Source organism: Acartia tonsa, chromosome 8 (assembly GCF_053477335.1).
Source record: "Acartia tonsa isolate MP-2025a chromosome 8, ASM5347733v1, whole genome shotgun sequence".
Taxonomy (NCBI): domain Eukaryota; kingdom Metazoa; phylum Arthropoda; class Copepoda; order Calanoida; family Acartiidae; genus Acartia; species Acartia tonsa.
The window spans coordinates 22,423,577-22,441,495 of NC_137267.1; the positions used below are offsets into that span (position 1 = coordinate 22,423,577).

The following is a 17,919-nucleotide window of genomic DNA, read 5'->3' on the forward strand; positions in this document are numbered from 1 at the left end:
AAACAGATAAATAGCCTAAAACCAACCCAGGACTTAAATTTAAGAATAAAGAGCCTTAAGCCAATATTCTAGGACCTAAATAAAGCTTCTCTAAAATAAAGAATTTCTTTTGCACATGATAAAATCCTTAACAATTTACATAATTAGATGAAAAAATAACATTTTAAGATGTATAAGTATACAAATTTATTTGATTTCATTACTTTTTTATTTAACATGATTGTGTTTGAGGTATTTTATACATTATTAAGGTACATAGAATCAGGGTTATGCTATACATACTAAAATACTATATGATATGATATTTCATATCAAAATACAATTTCCAAATAATTTTGATTTGTTGTTAACAGCTGAGCAATAAAAAATATTAAAATAAGTTCTAAAATATTAAAATATTGTATTTAATGAGAAAAGCCACTGTTATCGATGCCGCTTTCGTTTTGTTGTTCTTTTAAAATCAACTTTCCATGTCCATTCAGTTTTCCAAGTTCAACATTTTCTAAAATATCAAAGTGTTGTTGACAAGGATGACAACATCCATGTGTAGCGAAGCTCCCAAAATCACGGATGGACAAACATAAATACAGAGGAAATTTAGTTGGCAAAAAAAAATTTGGATTGTAAGAATATAGATTATAGTCACGAAACCTTTATAAAATATATTTAGATGTATTTTGAGAATGACTGACGAAAGTAAGTTATATGCTGTTAGTGAGTAATATTATTTTTACAGAACAAATAGCAATCTATCTTAAATAGTAGCAGAGAAAATCACATTCCTTCTATAGCATTAAAAAATTGGACTCTAAAAATCTAGGAAATACGCGAAGAGGTTATATTCTTTTTTTTTATGCATCGACAGGCTGACATTATCTATTAATATGGTAGCGGCATTAAAAAAAATGAAAAAAACTATACCTGAATCTGCAGTTGAAGTATTATTATTCGGGGTTTCAAAACCTGAAAAAAAAGTGTTTCTGAGGATATTTGGATTTGACCTTCATGGTTAATTAATTTGCATTTTAACTCCAAAACAGCTAACACTAATATTACACACTTCTCTGAATTAAAGTCTAATTATATTTTTGCATGGTAATGAATTGAGCAGGGAGACAGAGGACATTGTGCTATTTATTACACTAATCCCAAAGTTTTAAAATAACGTTTTCTTATTCGTTTGCCTTCCAACTTTTATGACATTTATAAAATTTTGATTTCTTGTTTCAATTAGTTAAATGTTCAAACTTTTAATTACTAACTTTAATCTACTTACGGGGTAATTTTGTGTATGGACATTGGCTATATGCATTAATTTATTGGCCATTGACTTATCACTTTAGATTCCTGTGAATTGAGTCTTTTTCATGAGCCAGAATCCCCCCCCCCCCTCCTCCCTCCTTCACTCTTAATGTAATGTATCAAATATTTAAGCAATAGGCAGAGTTTAAACGTCTTGAGTTAACACACAGCTCTGTCTGATTCTAACCAATCTAAGATCCTAATATTTCTCAACAAAAATCGATGGATCCATGAAGTCAGTTAAATTCAGGAATAAGGTATAGCTAACAGGCGAAAAAATATAAAGTAAAATTTGGGGGGCAGATAAAAAGGTCTTTACTCAGATCTGCTGAAATTATCAAATAGTTTTTCGAATTAATTCAATTGTTGGTTACAGCTGGTTTAATTGAACAGTAATACCTGGACCCTGCATATGAGAGGGTTTTCTGTCATACATGGACTGTTGTCTTTTCCTGTACTGTTCTTCAATCCAAGCTTGTGCTGGGTAAGCAGCTTCTCCATGCTTCAGGATGTCCATACCTGTTATTAAAAATATTCTCATGATTAAGTAACAGGATCTCTGAATGTTTGTCTGTCTGTCTGTGTGTACCCCGAAGGATCTCGCTAACCGCCGCGCTGAACCGATATAGTTCTCCTTTACAGTAGAGCTTCTCATAGGTTCTGGAATTTTTAGGGGAATGAACCACCACACTTCCAAGAGAAATCGCAAAGAAAGGAAAAAAACATAACTAATCCAATCTAGCGGCAAAAAATAATTTTTTGTAAACAGCTGATCTTAAAAAAGATTGAAAAAAAAACATTTTCATTTCTTTAAACTAAGAAGACCGATACAGTAGAGTAGGTTTGCTACTAATAAAACTACAATAAATCATATCAAACCTGTTCGTTCTAATTCTTCAGAAACTCTCAGCAATTTGAAAAAATAAAGAGTACCAAAGATCATTACTGACCACAAGGTGGACCTGAAATTTAGAAAAATCAGAAACAAAATAACTACACCTAATTGGCGTTTAACAATTTTTTTTATATTTCATTTTATCTGATATTTAAGATATAATATAAACATCTCTTAACACTCTTAGTTTCCTCATTATAAGTATGGACAGGATAATGTATAGACGACGAGCAATATGAGTTGTAGGGAATTTTTACTTATACAATCATCCTATTATATAAAGTAGTATCGTTTTTGTCTGTCTCGAAGGAGTTTGCTAACTCCTGAACCGATATTATTCTCCTTTACAGCGAAGCTTCTTATAGGTCCTGGGGAGTTTAAAACTATTTTTGGAGAGGATGTCTTCACTACCCTCCCCAAAAAAATATTTTTCAAAACTCTTTAGAAACTCAAATTTAAAATAGGATGAGGTCGACTTATCCACCTCCTATTAGTGCCCCTAGAGGCTTCTAGGGGCGTAGCCACTAGTTTTAAATGAAAAAAAAAGTTTTTTGTTTGTCTGTCCATGCAGATCTTTTTAACCAATCTAATTATTTATTTAAGCAAACATCTCATATGTATTAAATATAGTTTTAGACTATTTTTTTTTAAATTTAGTCCTAGGATAGTTTTGAGCTATTTTACTGCCCCAGTAAATGAAAAAGAATAACAAGCACAAAGCTATGACAATGTCCCCACCCCTTAGATGCAAAGAACAGTTATAATATGAAAATAAAATACCTACCACATAGCTATGACAACTATTCCCCCCCCCCCCCCCCCTCCAGATACTAGGGAAACAGCTATCATTATATGAAATTGAAATACTTACCACAGAGCTATGACAACTGCACCAAGTATATTGTAACCCAGGGTGACCCAAGGACTGGAAAGATGACCATCCCATAGAATACCACGGGATCCCACCTGAAAAAATATATATGTATATTAAGAAATATTTGAGGAAGTCTAATTTGCATAGTTAGATAGTGTAGCAAAATCTTCACTACATAGGAGCATACTAATTGCTTAGATACTAGGCATACAGGTATTTTCATTAAATTACTTTTGGACGGAAGGACATGCTACAATTATAGTAGGATAAATGTAAAAAAATATAAGTCCAAAATGTATGATTGCTTAGATTTTGTAAACATATACATCGTTCGTAATACTATTTTGAAGAAAGGTTTTCAGCTAATAAAAAGAAGTTGAAGATTTTGCATTCCCCCTCTCAAAAAAATAACATGAGGGGTAAATCCATCCCTAGAGTATCCACTAACTAAACTAAACTGTTATTGATATTATGTTATATTCAATAAATGCAAAGAGAGAGGTTACAATGAGCTGTTTTTTACTCTAGTCCCCAAAGTTTTATAATAAAATTTTCTTATTCATTGGCTTAACAACTTTGAGGACTCTAGTAAATTTTAATTGGTTGATTCATTAAGTTGAGTGTTTTAATGTTTCAACCACTAATTTTAATCTACAGAAAGGGGTAATTTATGTTGCATCATTAAGGGAAATACATCAATATAATGGTCTTTGTCTTATCCCTTTAGATCCCTGAATAAATTACATCTGTGTTAGAAACAAAGTTTACCTCAAGATTGGCTACCATAAAGAAAGGAACACATAGAACCCCAAGAAGACCACCTCCACCGTGGACAGCTACAGCATCTAAGGGATCATCAAGGCGTAATCTAAACAAGATACATTGTTAGGTTAAATATAAAATAAATGATTTCATAACGTTTTTGGTGCTTTCCGACACAGTGCCTATCAAGCACTGAACAATACTCCCTTACCACTTTATTTTTTAAATAAGATAAAGTAAAGGGGTGATAATTTTTCTTGTTTCAAACTCCGTGGGGCTAACCATTACCCAAAGAACCTAATTAAACATGACCTTACATTATCAATCAATCAAACCCCCTCATTTTCATTTAATTTTATGAAATGGATGGAGGGAAAGTATGTGCTTGACAAGGCATTTTGAGGGAAGGAGAGTACCCATTTAGTGCATTAGTGCTTAAAAGAAAACTAAAATTTACAAAAGCCTTAAATATCAGGTAAGAGGGCACCTGAAATACATGTTATTAAGACAAGCTTACTTATAATAATCAATACAAATTAAAATTATTAAATATTTAAAATTACCTTAACATAAGATAATGAACACCAATATAAACAAGGATGACAACATCCATAAGTAGCGAAGCTCAAAATTTATTGATGGACATCAGGAAAAAATAATCTTTTGGGTATGGTAAAAAGATATAAATGAAATAAATCACGAAACCTTTTTAAAATGTATAATGAATTTGAAGCATTAAGCTAATAATAAAAACGTAAACTCTAGGAATCGATCTAGCACTCCAACAAAAAACAAGTCTTTATCAAATTTGATGAAAATATGTATAATGTTGACTTAATTCTTAAAAATTCCAGCTGTTTATCTTGAACAGGAGTCGAAAAAATCAGGAAAACTTGACAAACTAGGAATCGATCTAGCACCCCAACCAATTATTATTTTTTGAAAAAAAAAAACTTTAATAGTAATGCGTAAAATGTTGACTTAATTAATCCCTAAAAATTCCAGGAGTTTATCTTGAACAGGAGTTGAGATAATTATGAAAACTTGAAAAAACTAGGAATCGATCTAGCACCCCAATCAATATACAAATCTTAATAAAACTTAGTAAAAACATGTAGGATGCAAATTTACTTAAATCCTGAAAATTTCAGTTGTCTGACTTGAAAAGGAGTCGAGAAAATTACGAAAACAAAAAATCTAGGAATCGATCTAGCACCCCAATTAACAAACAGATGGACTAAACAATATATAGATTAGATGCGCATATGTCATGGGAATCTTCACTAAAAAATTCAGCTGTCTATTTTTGATAGGAGCCGAGAAAATCACGTTTCCCCCACTCTGTCTCAGACAGACGGACAGACGGACATTTCGAATTATAGAGTAGCTTCGCTACTAACAAGTCCACCAAAAACATACAAATTAAAATTATTAAATATTTAAAATTACCTTAACATAAGATAATGAACACCAATATAAACAAGTCCACCAAAGACACCAATAACCAAAGCTGCCCAGGGTTCATAAAAATTGCAGCCAGCACACTGAGCTACCATACCTTGCAAGAAAAATCTTGAGTTAATACAAACCTTATTAAAATTAAATCAATCTGTCGCATCTAAAAATATATGAATATGCCTCGGCCAATCATTTTTTCACAATTTTTCTGACTAATATTGAAAATTACGTCGTACTTTTTTTCTAAAAATATTCCAGTTTTGCTACGAAACTGCCTAATATCCGCTGAATTAGGACCAGTTCTAAGCCATACTGAAAAATTGTGTATCGAATCGCCACATTTCGAATATCAAAATGATAATCATAATATTAATAGTTAATGTTCTGTCCCTTAAGGCTAACTTTAATCTTATATTTTTATATCATCAGAAAGATTATTCTAGATTTAGGTTGATAACATAAAGGGGAGAATATTGTTACCTGTTAGAGCTCCATTCAAGGTGAACAGAAAACTCCAAGTTTGATTCAGAATTAATCTAAATTTAAATAAAAATCATATTAAAAATGCTATGCAACATTTTGATTTAAAAAAAAACGGAAAAAAAGAAAGCATTTCAGTGGGTTGGTTAGCCTACCAAAAGAATCACTAATGATGTTATGATTTGATAATCAAAAATAAAACTTTAAAAATCTGTATATAATTACTTGGAAATTGCACCAAATTTTTCGCCTACTCTAATAAAATGTTCTTCTTAGATGATTAATAAACTGCGAACCAAAAAAATAGGCAAATCCGAATTTTCAGAATGTCAGCTTCATTATTCATTTGGGACGAATTTACTGTAAATATAATATGTAGATGCATCTTTTTGTTACAAGTTTCCACCGTTTTTTTTATTAATTAGCACCAATGAAGCACAAGATCTCAAAAACAGCATTTTGGGTAAAAACTGGTGAACCAAAAAGATATGCAAATCCAAAACAAATCAATGGAAAAACGATTTTTTTTTGCACTTTTCTTCTGTTTTGAAGATTGATTCTGATAAATTCACAATTTTCTAAGGGATTTATGTATTATTTATTATGAAATTTAGTATAAGGTAGAAATTAATGATTTTTTAAAATAAGAAATATTAGAAAAAAAGAAATTCAACCCCTGTCACTTTAGAGGTCAGCTGCTGACTCCAGTTTAATGGATGTAGCCTAATACATGTTAAAGATAAAAATTACTCTGAAAAGTATACAATAATGCTTTTTAATGTGTTAAAAAAAACCATTTCAAAATCTTGATTTTGGGGATGATATCCTTTCAGATGCTCCTATTGGTGATGATGGTGAGCCAAATGTTATCTAAGTACATGCCCATTACAACAACTTGTCTATCAACCTATGTACCATTTTTTGTAGTCATAGCAATCTCCAATGGAGCCTGATGACAAGAAATATAAACATCTTCTAAAAACGACAGTATTTACCTTATGCAATGGAGTAATTAAAATTACAATTTTTTTCTTTTTTAATACTGCTTTGCTGGAGGCTGCTATGAATACAAAAATTGGACCATAGTTCAATATATAAGTTGTCATCATGGTCATGCACTTTGATAACATTTGGCTCACCATCACTACCCATAGGAGCATCTTAAAGGCCATCATCCTTAAAATCAAGATTTTAAAATGGATTTTTTTAACACATTAAAAATCATTTTTGTATACTTGTGGGAGTTATTATTATTTTTAATATGTACTTAGCTTCATCCATAAGACTGGAGGTCAGCAATTGTCCTCTAAAGTGATAGGGGTCGAATTTCTTTTTTTCTAATATTTCTTATTTTAAAAAATCATTAATATCTACCTTATACTACATTTCATAATAATTAATGCATAAATCCCTTAAAAATTGTTAATTTATCAGAATCAATCTTTAAAACAGGAGAAAAGTGCAAAAAAAATAATTTTTCCATTGATTTGTTTTGGATTTGCATATCTTTTTGGTTCACCAGTTTTTACCCAAAATGCTGTTTTTGAGATCTTGTGCTTCATTGGTGCTGATTAATAAAAAATTAACAGTGGAAACTTGTAACCAAAAGCAGCTGCTATTTAAGTTTATGCTATAAAACAGATATAAATATAAATATATTTTAATCAAAATCATATATTTTTCATATATTTAGGTATAGGTTTGTCACTTAGTCCGTTTGCAATCCATGACCTTTTCGCTATTTATGGATGTTTTCATGCTTGTTATTTTGTACCTGTTAACAAAAAGAACAGTAAGACCTCCAGAACATGCTCCAAGCACTGTATTCACAATGGCCAAACCAACTTAAAGATTAAAGTTTATAATGGTTATTTATCGCAACTTGTTATTGACAGTTTTTCGTGGATATTAAAATGACAAATAAATTATATAAATTTAACTCCAGTTTTGTTCGACCCGAGCGACCGGTGGCCCCGGCTACTAATTTGGTTTAATATTATAATCAGAATCTTTTTATTTTTTACCAAGCAAAGAGATGTTTAACTAGTTTATATGCCTAATGATTTGTTCCTGTCTCTCTATTCCAGGGAGGGAGGGACAAAGGGCTGTAAATTAAACAAGTAACCAAAGTTATTAAACACGATAGCTTACTCGTTGTGGCTTAAAAACGTTGTGTCCAATCTTTGGTAATCTTCAGAGAAAATCTATTGTAATAGATAGTGCCACTAGTAATAATGGATTTATTATTGATTGGATCTTAAACCAGATTAAAATGTATTCTAATTATAATGAAACTTGCAGCTGAATAATAACGACCCCCGTCCACATCCTTAACCCCATCCTTTCCCCTAATAATGGATGAACGAACTGACCATGTTAGATACGCAATTGTTAACGACAATTTTTCCTCTGTGATAATGTTCACGTATATTCTATATAAATTCTAATAAGAAAAAAAACATGAAAAGCACAAACCTACAGCTCCATCTCCAGGATTAGAAATGGATCCCTGAGAGCCTCCATTGAAAGCAAAGAATCCAAAGATGAGAATAAATCCTCCCAGGGCGGCCAGAGGGACCGAGTGACCAGACATCTCCATAGCATTACCTGACAAATAAAATATATCTTAACATAATAATTTTAATTAAGGCTGTGACATTAAAAAAAGAGAATGGGGTGAATAGGGGTTAAATTACTGTATGTCCGCGTACGAGGAGGGGACCCTAGTTATGCATCTATACTTATACAAAACTGTTGAGACAGACCTAGAGGCGGCGAGCATTTCAATTAATCTATTTCGGGCAAAGTAGCCAGATCCACAGTGATCTATTCGTGGCTACCCGGGCAGAACTGATTTTGATTTAGGTTGTTTATTGCTATAGTATTTTTAATTGTATTTGTATCTTACATATATTTTTTGATTTTATAACTTTGCAGGGTTAAAACTTTGAATACTTTTAATAAAGCTTAATCCAAAGAAACAGCTCAGTATCCAAACTTTTTAACCAATAAATATTATCTACGGAAGGGGTAATTTGTTTATCAACATTGTGGATGTACATCAAATTATCGTCCGTTTTCTGATCCCTTGAGAATTTGAAGGGGTCCAGAGTTCTAGCTTTGTTAGATATATTTGTGGTTGATTAGCATGACTAGACGTACGTCATATGGCAGTAATTGCTTAAAACAGTTGGCCGTAATACCTGTCAAGCCATGCGAAAATGTATACCTTTTTGAGTATATTTTTAAAGGTCTTTTTTGCAAATCAAAAAAATTCTAGCCATTTTCTAACCCTTACTTAACCCAAACTAACCTAAAATAACAATGAAAAGCTACTGTGAAAATAAAATACAAAAAAAATCTTTTAATGTTACCCATTTTAAGTGCTACATAAGTCAAAAAAAATTAACAATCCGAATCCGCAATTTAAATTGCAAATTGCGTATTCAGATTCTGGGTCCCAAATGGGTCATACAAATGGGCGGATTTCGGATTCCGGAATCGGATTGCCAATCCTAATAACTTTAATTATAGAATCTTACCATTAAGATCAAATCTTCCCTTTCTCTGTCCAATGAAAGCACAGCCAACAAGAGCACAAACACCACCCAGCAAATGCACAACTCCAGATCCAGCAAAATCTAAAATGTTCAAATAATGTAAAACAATAGAACAAATATAGAGTAAATGTTAATAAGGGAAGGTTTAGGACTATTTTTGGTTCCAAAGAGAAATCGCCCACAGAAAACATCTCCGAATATTTTTTCTGTTAGAGCTAAAACTGAAAGTAAATGGTCATCTTCCCCTTTCCCAATTGCCCCTTAAGGCCTCTAGATGCATGAGAATAACATAAAGTAATCAAATTTTAATACAATACCTGTATATCCCATCATGTTTAGCCATCCTTGTCCATAGCCCTAAATATTTTTAAATGTTCAATTAACAAATCACAATATCAAAGGAAATAATTTTACAAATGAACGTGTCGGCTTAGTGTCGGGAAGGTGTCTCATTCTAGTCCGAGCCACACTTTGTTATACTAGAGTTAAAAGTTTTACTTTCTGCTGCAATGTTAGGCGAGTGACATTAATAATAACAGTTTGGAATGGCAAGTATACTTTGCCTTTCATCAGGGATCTGAAGGGATAAGACAAAAGACGATAAATCAATGTACATCCCCAATTTTGATTCATAAAATTACCCCTTCTGTAGAATACACTTAGTGGTTGAAACGTTTGGAAAATCAGCTTAATGAACCAACCCAACCGATCAAAATTTAATAAAAGTCCTGAAAGTTGTTAAGGCAACGAATAAGAAAATGTTATTAGAAAACTTTGCCAACTATTGTAAAAAATAAAAACAGCTAATGTCCCTTCCCTTCCTGGCTCTTCATTGATATACTCTGATGCTAGGCCTGCCGTTATATCCTGTGTTTTTTTAGTTTATAATCTTTCAAATGCATAAACTTATATATCAGCCGCGATACATCAAATTAAAGGTCTGACCTCACTATCTCCCGAGTCCCACGCCCAATGAGAAACAGGCGGGTAGACACAAGCGGTCAGCAGGATAGAATAAGTGAAATATGCTCCAAACTGACATCTCTCTGCTACTGAACCAGACACTGTTTACAGATCAATTATTCTTAACTTGTTTATAATATACAAAAGTTTGTATATTCTCAGTATTAAAGGCCAAGATGTTACTACTTATGACCAAATAAATCAAGAAAAAGGAGACTATGCACAGAAGAAAACAAGTGATGTTACGCACCTTCCTGCAGTGATGGTACACATTGTCAACATTAAACAGAAAACTAGTATATATATTCAACAACAAAAAGCTTGACTTTACTTCTAGGAGGTGTTTTAACAAAACTTGCTTTCGTTCGTGCACAGTTCCCTTAAGTAAATTGGAAGCCAACAAAAAAAAGACGTTTTTAATATTAAGAATAATTTCCTATAGTGGCAGTTGTCGCAGCAAATACAAACTGAAAAATAAATAAATAGTTAATTCAGTTTTAACCCTTACAGCTCGGGCCCCAATTCCCACCTTAATAGATCGGGGGGGGGGGGGGGGGGCTCCAAAAGCCCCCCCCTCTATCTCGGCTCCTGTTACAGATAAAGACGTAAAATTTTTTTCTGGTGGTTCATGTGTATTTTTAGAGAAAATTACTTTTTCTAGTCATAGCAGCCAGGCCGCTCCTTAGCCGCTTTTTAGCGGCCAGCCGCTAAATTTTAAAACAGCTGTAGAGCGGCCAATTTTGCAGCTAGGATGACCAAATTTTAGGACGAACTTTTATTTTTCATAACAAAAAAATTACTTTTTCTGATCATCGCCAAAAAACGGCAAATAACGGAAACCGCCATTTTCGGCGGTTACGGCGGTAAAACGGCAGTTGGCGGCGCCGATTAATATTTTTATCTGTTTGATGTTGCTCAAGGATTTACCAAAAAAATTTATAGGACTCTAGCTGTAATAGAAGCCACGATATTCATGATATATGTCTGTAGTAAAAGCCGGACAAAAATCGGTCATAAAGTCGGTCAGGGAGCGGTCAAACGGTCATAACACATTTTTTCTCAGAAGGTCATTGATATCTAAGTATTCACCAAAAAAATTTTAGGTTTCTCCTTATACACAAAAGTCATAATGTAGAAATTAAGATTTTTTTAGAATTTTTTTAGAATTTTGGTTCTACCCAACCGACTTTGACCGGACACCACGACCGACACAGACCAGATATCCTAATAAAATCAACTCTTGCCGACGTATAATTACTAAACTTAAAAAGTCATGAAGTCACAGCACTCCATCTTACCTACAAAAAAATGAGATTGAAAAAACTAGAGGGGGGGGCTCTTGGAGCCCCCCCCCCCCCCCGATCTGTAAGGGTTAATAAAATCATTAAAGGCATAACATCTCTTAGATATTTTAGATTTTAGCCAAGGAAGAATTGTCTGCGATTTGAAACTCGGCATGATTATTAATTTTGCAAGCAATCTCTGAGATATTTTTTAGCTTCGCTACTTTAGAATTATAATCAATAGGTCTGTACGTTAGTTAAAGTCTCGCGCAAAAAAATGTATGTAGAATTACGACACTATTTATTGCAAAAAGTGGTCTCGGCCCTCACCTCTGGAGGATGGTCATAAACATTAGACAGTAAACATTCTAATTTATAATATACTAGCGGCTATGTCCCTATTATATAGGGACTTTACATTCAAAAGGGTTAGAAGGAAAAATTGTCTAAAACCAACTCAAGACCTATGTAAATCTTTCCTGAACAGAAACCGCGAATCAGTTCAGGAGTATTATAAAATCTTAAACATCAGACAAATAAAAATTACTACTTTTTTATTTAACTAGCGGCTTCGTCCCTAACCTCTAGGGGCTTTGCCCCAAGAGGTGATCAAAACAAAATTAAGGCGAAATTCGTAAAGGACCAGGGAAATCTTCAGCAAAGAAATTGGGAGGGATTTTTCTGTTTTTGGGGGGGTTAAGGGTGTCCCAACCCCCAAGAAAATAGCCTAAGACTACCACAGGACCAGTAGGTATATACCCTGATGAGTGGAATCCTATCGGTTTAGTGGTTACTGAGATCTTAAGCTTCAGACGGACGGACAGACAAACAGACATCATACTACTTTGTATTATAGATAGGATATGTAGCCTAAAATTAAATATAAGCCAGTCTGTTTTTTTGACTGACAGATACTCTCTTCCAAAGGACATGGAAAGATAATATAAAAAGAAAGAAAAATTTAAATACAGCAGTGACAATTTGTTTACAGTATAAAGAAGTATATTATTAGTAGCGACTTCGCCCCTAGCCTCCAGGGGCTTTGCCCCAAGAGATAATTAAAAAAATAAAAACCTCTAGTGCTGCAACAACCACATATTAAAAAAAGAGAAAAATAATGGGCGGGGAATTGTTTTGTTTTAGGTTGGGGGGGGGGGAGGGGGTTATGGGTGTCCAACACCCCAAAAAATAGCCCAAAACCACCACAGGACCAGTAGGTATATTCCCTGAAGAGTAGAATCCAATCAGTTCAGTGGTTACCGAGATCTTAAGGGACAGACAGAAGGACAGACAGACATCAAGCTACTTTGTATTATAAGTCCAGTAGTAACTGACATAAACTAATTTTAAAGTAGCTGCACCAGTGACGCCCTAGAGGGGAGTGTGAAATGTTTTGTTACACCCAAAACAAAATTTTGTCGGGGGTAATTAGCCCCCCTCCACTTCAAGCAAATTTACCCTTGGGTTAAACAATTTCTTTGGGTGGAGGAATTTCTGCGCACTTTGGGCACCATTACGCCCCCAGCCCACGCCCCCCCCTTTCCCCCTACACACAATTAAATGACCTTTTTTGGTCCAGACTAATTTATTGCTGAATCTAATTATCAAAATACCATGTAGTGATTTTTCTCAAGAATCTTTCTCCTTATTGGAGCTCAATTATAGATTTGGTAATTATATGTTACCCGGAATCAATATTCTCACAAAATATCTTGGATTATATAAAGGCTAGGTTTTTAAATATATTTAAAATATTATTTTGTAAAAGTAACAAAGCTGTTTATTTTCTGTAGTGCAGAGTCCCGTGAACCACTGAACTGATGTAGTTCTTCTTTACAGTGAAGCTTCATATAGATCCAGGAAAAGTTTATAACTTTTTTATGGAGGATATCTCCATCGCACCCCCTTGGGTGTTACTATTTCTTTTTAAAACTTTTTACTCTTACTTGTAATTGAACTCTGACCCCAGTTTGTTGCAACTACGCCATGTAGTAAGTTATATAAATTGACTGTTTTTCCTTGCATTATTCAAACTTAAAAATACATGTAGTATTTGAAAAATTCTAATTTTATTTACTAGCGACTACGCCTTTAGAGGTATCTTGCTAGGTACTTGAAAGAAGGTAAGGATTCAACCCTTCACTTTATATTATAGTTTTAAGAAAAAAAAAACGAAAAAATTTGAATAGGAGGTAATTTTATTCTAGAAGCTTTTTTTGGATGGAGGTACCCTCTCCAAAATAGTTATCATCTCCCCTGTGCATATTAGAAGCTTCACTCTATAGGATAATCATTTCAGTCCAACAGTTGATGAGATTTTAAGCTACTAACATACATCCTGTTAACTTTGTATATGAATTTATTTGTTTACAAAACTTTAAGCAAGTAATAAATTTTTAAAAACTGTAATAAAATATTGCCCCAAGCCAAAAGAAATGCTGTCATGAAAGGCTCTAGATTGTTTCTAAATATTTTTTAAAGGATATTATCAGTTTTGACATGTAAGTAAATCTAAGAGGGCGGGGGGAGGGAGTGTGGAAGAAGGTGGGGTTAAATAAATTATCACCCCTCCCCCCATAACAATTTACCCCAAAGATTTTTTCGCGGATATTAGGGGGTCTAAACCTGCAAAACCATGGTCTAAGTCATGGTTTGAATCCCTTATCTGTTGGGTCATTACTCTAAAGTAAGGGTTTTTACCATTCATCTCCAGGTATAAGGTATAACCAGCAAGCGAAAAAAAATCTAAAATAATATTTGAGGGGCAAATGAAGAGGTTGTCAATTTTACGACAGCTGAAAAACACGTATAGGTTTCGTGATTTTTTTCCGAATTAATTTCGTTATTGGTATAAGCTGATTCATATCCCATCCAAAAAAATGAGCTTTGAATTCCTTGATACAATCTATTGGTAAATACCTGAAAGAACCATTTCGGATAGAGATCATAAGGCATGGCATAACTGAAAAACTGGGAACCGCCACAAAATGGATTTCCTCCTACAAAAATGTAATAGTTGTTAGTTTTAATACTAGCCAGCACCCAGTGCCTCTTTAGGCCTCTAGGGGCACTTTAGGTAAAGAGAAGAGGTAATCTAAACTGTGAGCGGGGTATTCTTTCTATTGGGGGTTTCTCTTAAGAGGGTGAAGGTAACCTCCAAAAAAAAACAGTTAAAAACCTGTGGAATAGAATTTTCAAAATTGAAAAAAATATTTCTAAAAGAAGAACGCCCAGGCTTCCTTTAGTTTAAAAAAACCGATTAAACAAATTAAAATTATACCTGGGCCGTAGGCAAGACCCCAACCGATTGCCCAATAACTCACACCTAAACAGATAAGAGCTCCCTATTTGATATGATTTGTCAATATCTGTTGTTGTTAGTATATAAGAAAGCTACTTAATAACTAGAAATGTTAGTCTGTATTTCAGTCAAAGATATTGTGGAAAAGTCTAGGATTCTGTGTAAGGCAGCTGATAATTTTTGTCAGTATTAATACATTTAGTCGGTTGGTCTGTCTGTCAAGCTGACAAAGACAAAAATGTATATTTACTATAAAGGTTTTGTGAATTTCTTTTTAACACGAGTGCTTTCTATTTTTTCATGATAACTAAATATCTGCTTTAAAACTCATTTTGTCTATTTGTTCTGCCATGATTTATTATGCTTCGCAATTTATGGATGTTGTTATCTTTGTTCCGTGGATTTGAGAGCAAAAAAGTAACAAATCTAACAACATTTCCTTCTGCCTAAATAGAAAAAAAAAGTTAAAAGGTACATTTAAAATTACCACCCAAGTCGGAAAATTTACAACGTTTTTAGCATAATTTAGACAAAATGCTCTAAAATTTAGACAATTTATACAATCTTAACGTTGTCGAATCTGTTTCCAAATTAGACAATTTTTTTTTAATTGAAATTCGCAAAAGATTTAGTTAAAACTTTACAAAAAAAATCTGTAAAATATAATATTTTTTTTAATTAGTAAATTACACCCAAAAGGGTATATCTGGCACCTCTGATCTAATTCTGATTTGAAGACAAATATTTATATTTTAAAAAACATCATCTGGCGGCAAAATTATGAACTACATATAAGTTTTGTGTGTTTAAACATTTTCTGAGATTTTCCTAGTAAAACACTATTTTATTGCTTGAATATAATAAGTTTATACAAGTACATGTCCAAATTATTATATCAAAAGAAGGGAAACTTATAAAAATGTAATTAAAAGAATAAAAGTTTTTTTAAAAATAGTTCAAATTCTACAAAGTAAATAAAAATTTACTCTATTTACAATAATTTTGTTTTTATTAAAGTCCGATTTTTGACACTTGTCCTCCAGAAACATATTGTAAAATTTGAACAAAAATATTCTCTAGGTAATTTAACGAGGTTAAAAAAACTTAAATTCATAAGTTTTGTCCGTAGAATTTGAAAGAAATGATAGTAAAATTCGACAAAAAAAATATTTAAAAAGTTGCTAATTATTTTTTTTACTAATTTTACATAAAATATCACGAAAATCATAAAATTTTACTGTTTCACTAGTTTTTCTGTCGAATTTACGTTTTAAGTTGTAGAAAATTCAACCTGGGCATAATTAAGTGTCAAGCAACGATATCAAATCAAATTGTAGTATTTTTATTTTTGACAAAAATAAAGGCAAAAATTACCTCCAATAAAACAATCTAATATATTCTTGATTAAGATATTTACTGTATTTTTTGACCTAAAACAAAAATTAGAATGTATACAAGAATGAAACTGGTATTCGTGGGTTAAAATTATCTAAGAAGAAAGAAACAAGGATTATAACGTCCCTAAGTAGCGAAGCTAAAAAATTATAGACAGACATCCAGAAAAAAACGAACTATTGATCAGTGCTATGAAAAACATTAAACTAAAATAAATCACGAAACCTTTTACATTTATAAGGTGAAAATCTAATAACCGATCTAACACCACAACGAAAAGAGATACAGAGGAGAGAAAAGTAATTGAAGTGGATGGCAAATAAAAGATAACAAGCAAAACAGAGAAAATGCAACTTAGGTTAGGTAAAGAGGAGCATCACTCCTAAACAACCTTTATAGTAAGTCCCAATGCATTTACATTCCAACTATTGCAGATACTTTGATTTTATGACCTTTGTCTGGAGGGCCTAACTATACAGGGTAATGAGTTTCGCAATACAAATAATGTCGTGCATCTAACATTAAATATCAGCGGTAGGTAAAACTTTTAACGTCTTTCACTATGACTAAGCTTTGGCCAAGATTCGAACTCGCAATGACAGACACAGGTGAGCTGCATATTACACAAAAGTCGCGGAATTCACTGACCTTACAGAGCCTGCTTCCAGAAAAGCAAATCCTCCTTGCATGAAGAAAATTATAATTGATATAATAATGAGAAAAAAGCTGTCAACACTGGCATGAAATAAAGCTTGATCCTGTACAATTTTATTCATTATTTTTTCGGATAATTTTTCAAAAATAATTTAATTAAAATAGAACAAAATATAAATCTTACCACTTAAAAAATAATTATTTTTACAGTATGGCTTCGAACCGATAAATATCCGTTGGGATTAGAAACGGTTCTCAGCTATACTGAAATATAATGTATAGCATCGTATTAAGGTCAATTTTCTACGAATAATAGAATACAAATCATAGACTTAATATCAGTTGTATTAGCCTATGTCTTCAGCCCCTCGGGTCAAACAAAACTGTTTTTAATCTTAGAATTTCTATTTTAATATCTGTGAAAAGCTGTCTGTAATAGATCTGATGACTAACTATTACATACATAAAACGGTAAAATAATGAATTTCCTCTTTTAATGCAGTAATATTAGCAGCCATCGTTGAGTCAGCCATTTTTAAAGATTTTCCTCTGAAACTAAGAAAGTATTTTGAAAATCTGTAATGGCTATATTTGATTGCTTAGTCTACTCCATGACTTCTTAAAGCTTGGAAGTCCTTGTGCACTCAATTGAATCCAACTAATAGTAAGATTTTGATCAGATTTTAAGTTCAGTTTAGAAAACTTAGATTTATTTATATACATTTTGGACAAAGAAACAAGGCCCAACGTTTAATGTCAATTTTTCTAGAATACACCAGATTTTCACTTTTGATAATTTCATTATTGTACTACGTCGTGCATAGCGTCTTAGAATTGAGGCCTGTCCCCTTTACTGTACTTAGGAGCTTTAATTTTTTTTTCATTAACAAGGATGACAACATCCATCAATTGCGAAGCTCCAAGATTATGAAAAGATATCGGAAGATTTACTATAGAGCAGTGTCATACAATGAACATCAAACTTGTGAAAT

At 32.6% G+C, this 17,919-nt stretch overlaps 1 protein-coding gene across 1 annotated transcript; it reads right to left on the minus strand.

Moving 5' to 3' along the window:
• Positions 1–171: 171 nt before the first annotated feature.
• Positions 172–17,483, minus strand: LOC145326307 (putative ammonium transporter 1). Its single transcript, XM_080169591.1, has 19 exons — positions 17,414–17,483; positions 16,922–17,029; positions 16,253–16,308; positions 14,858–14,902; positions 14,497–14,576; positions 10,731–10,761; positions 10,277–10,395; positions 9,649–9,688; positions 9,314–9,412; positions 8,247–8,378; positions 7,546–7,615; positions 5,772–5,827; positions 5,283–5,391; positions 3,840–3,939; positions 3,069–3,163; positions 2,182–2,264; positions 1,702–1,821; positions 922–963; positions 172–502 (listed from the first exon to the last, which is right to left on the minus strand). The coding sequence occupies exons 1-19, from the start codon at positions 17,458–17,460 to the stop codon at positions 405–407; spliced, it is 1,530 nt and encodes a 509-aa protein (XP_080025717.1). The 5' UTR covers positions 17,461–17,483; the 3' UTR covers positions 172–404.
• Positions 17,484–17,919: the final 436 nt, after the last annotated feature.

Coding starts and splice junctions, on each gene's coding strand:
- LOC145326307 (XM_080169591.1), bottom strand. CDS start 17,460: ATGGCTGACTCAACGATGGCTGCTAATATTACTGCATTAAAAGAGGA. Junction 16,309..16,921: donor CTGGAAGCAGGCTCTGTAAG/GTCAGTGAATTC, acceptor TTTTTGTTTTAG/GTCAAAAAATACAGTAAATA. Junction 10,396..10,730: donor TGCGACAACTGCCACTATAG/GAAATTATTCTT, acceptor ATCTGTAAACAG/TGTCTGGTTCAGTAGCAGAG.